This window comes from Limulus polyphemus, unplaced genomic scaffold (assembly GCF_000517525.1).
Source record: "Limulus polyphemus unplaced genomic scaffold, Limulus_polyphemus-2.1.2 Scaffold301, whole genome shotgun sequence".
Taxonomy (NCBI): Eukaryota; Metazoa; Arthropoda; class Merostomata; order Xiphosura; family Limulidae; genus Limulus; species Limulus polyphemus.
The window spans coordinates 571,371-574,342 of NW_013665911.1; the positions used below are offsets into that span (position 1 = coordinate 571,371).

At 31.4% G+C, this 2,972-nt stretch overlaps 1 protein-coding gene across 2 annotated transcripts in view; it reads left to right on the forward strand.

The window, feature by feature from the left end:
- LOC106457186 (pre-B-cell leukemia transcription factor 1-like) overlaps window positions 1–2,710 on the forward strand; it is a 237,600-nt gene extending 234,890 nt beyond the window's left edge. For both annotated transcript variants that reach the window (XM_022383028.1, XM_022383027.1), the window contains one exon: window positions 1,305–2,710. In XM_022383028.1, the coding sequence (XP_022238736.1) occupies window positions 1,305–1,351 (47 nt within the window). In that variant the 3' untranslated portion in view covers window positions 1,352–2,710. The remainder of the gene's footprint in view (window positions 1–1,304) is intronic.
- Window positions 2,711–2,972: the final 262 nt, after the last annotated feature.

Consider the following 2,972-nt stretch of genomic DNA (forward strand, 5'->3'; position numbering starts at 1 on the left):
CGTTGCATATAGTGCTTGTACAATGTGGTGATAAGTTGTGTTCAAAACTATCTAGACATTTTGGTGATAAATTGTATCTATAATTATATACTTAGATTGATAAAGGGCATTGTCAGTGAATATAGACTAAAAACACATTAACGTTAGTAATGTAGAGGAGAAAGAGAACACCGATATATAGTAGCAGTACAAAGGGAGCATAAAAAGAACATAATACAATTAGTAATATAGAGGTGCATAAAGAACACAATACAAGTAATAGTATAGGAGTGCATAAAAAAACAATATATTTTATAACACTAGGTGCCAAAAGAATATAATACAGTTTATTATGCGGGGATAGAAAAATATCAATATAGCTGGTAATGTAAGAAAGTATATAGAATACAAGCTTTAGTAATATAGGGCTTCAAAAACAATACAGTTAGTAATGTAAGAGTGAGTAAAGAATACTTCAGTTAGTAATGTAAGAGTGAATAAAGAATACTTCAGTTAGTAGTGTAAGAGTGAATAGAGAATACTTCAGTCAGTAATGTAAGAGTGAATAAATAATACTTCAGCTAGTAATGTAAGAGTGAATAGAGAATACTTCAGTTAGTAATGTAAGAGTGAGTAGAGAATACTTCAGTTAGTAGTGTAAGAGTGAATAGAGAATACTTCAATTAGTAATGTAAGAGTGAATAGAGAATACGTCAGTTAGTAATGTAAGAGTGAATAGAGAATACTTCAGTTAGTAATGTATGCATTAAAAGTGAAAATACAGTAAGTCAAGATCTCTGTTACTATGGTTAAATATTATTACCCAAGGAATACTTTCAGTGTATTTTATAATTTGTATAAAGAATATGACAAAGTGTTTAAATATTAAGTTTGTTTCTTGTATAAAAGAACACAATACAGTTATTTACATGAGATTGTATAAAGAAATAATCAACAGAACTGTGTTATATAAATGTTTGTAATATTCATGAGGAGAGTAATAAAATTCATTTTTTATAGGAGCAGAGAAAGAACGTAGTTCATATTGTTATGAAATAAAGTGCACAGAAACAAGGATACAGTTGTTTAAGATTAATTGTTGTGATCAAAGACGGTTTATCCAGAAAACGTCAAGTGGTCTCATGTGATCCAAATTAAAGTAATTAAATTACACCCTAACGTCTTTATTAGTGTGACTTTCATTTTATGTTTTATATAATTAAAATCGTATCACACTATATTTTATAAAGTTCAGCTCTTGGTATCTTATAATTCACGTGCCGTGTTCTTAACATTCTTTCTAGTTTTTTATTTAAATCTTCTAGATTGCAGAACATCATCTTTAGCGGCCTCTGGCAAGAATTTCTTTTGAAGTATCCAAACTCTTCTCCGTCGTCACAGAACGGTCTTTTATATTGTGTAAACATTGTGGGAGGTCATAGACTGGACACCAACAGATTCTCGGACTTTTTAGAAACAGGACAGGAAAAGAACACCAGAATCTTCGTGCCATAACCATCGCTCCTGTAAAAACACGCCTGGAGCCTGCTGTATATCTCGTGTCTGTACGTGTCTGTGCTTGTTTAACTTTCTATTTGTCGTTTATGATGTTCGATAAAAAATACAAACGGACCCCATCTCAACTAATTCAAAGCATTTCCGGAAAGAGAGAGAGAGAGAGATTTTGTCTGACTTTGTTTTTTGAACATCTGACGAATTGAAAAGATCTTTAGTTGTTTGGTTGAAAAACGTTCTCAAAACTGTAGCAGCCATGTTTAAACTCTTTAACCCTTTCTTCGATTTTAACGACTGCTGATTGTTTTTTTTACCATGGTTGTAAACTTTGAAGTAAAGTCAGCTATGGCAAGTCGCAAGAAGAAGCAGTTGTTGTTAAGAGAGCAAGTTGATTGGACTGATTGTACATTCGTTATTACCAAATTTTAGTGATATTTTTGTGTTTTATAAAAATGCAGCACTGCGTTTTCCATGAATGTTACCTTCCAAATATTAATTACCCCTCTTTTCCCTCTTTGGAAGGAAATTTATTTGTATAAAGCAACATTGAGATATTTGGAAATGTTTAACTTTTTAAAGAACTTTTTTTCTTTTTTTTCAACCACGCTAAACCCACTGATAAGTTGGAGAACACAGATTAGCACTATTTGAAACAATGTCTGTTTATATTCTTGTAATATCAGTTTCTCGGAAAATGTGTTAGGGAATATAATTTAAGATGGAAACATATGTTTAGTGAGTTTTTAAAGAAAAACGTTGAAAAGAATAACGATGAGTATAAACCAATTATAACTGGTATTCTTAACATGCCGCTGTTTTGACCTTATCGCTTAAAAATACAGTTTCAACGGAGATCACTTTTAAAACTCAAATCCTACTCCAAGGTCACTTCAAGTTGGGCTGAACATTTCAAGATACATAACGCTCTTATCTTGGGTTTCTTATGTTTATTTTTGTATTAGGTTCTTCATGAAACTAATCATAAGCCAGTTTCACAGTGTTGCTTGCTTATAGAATCGATAAGTGATTTCATGACTAAATTGATCATATGAAGACTGACAGGTCGTTGGAAAAGAAACAGTGAATGATGTAAATATTGTAGTTACGTTTGTCATCCCAGGTCAGAATTCACGACTGGACTGACCTTTGATCTAATCTTTTCCTGTATGGTCGTTATGTTGATAAAATACTGCTGTACTTCTACAGTTCAAGCATATATTGTTGTGTGTTTCTTTAGAGATATCGTTTAGATATTAGGAGAAATATATAATCACACACGTTTTATCACTAGTCTTTAATGACCGTGTAGTAAAATAGTATAACGCACAGTGACAACTCTGAACTTAAAATCCAGCGTTATGACGTCCATATAAACGGGGATAACGTGTAATCAACACATCTTTATTACATTGTATAATTACACAAAAAGTAACATATAGTAAACATTTATCATTTATTTAATTCGTTATGTATATTTA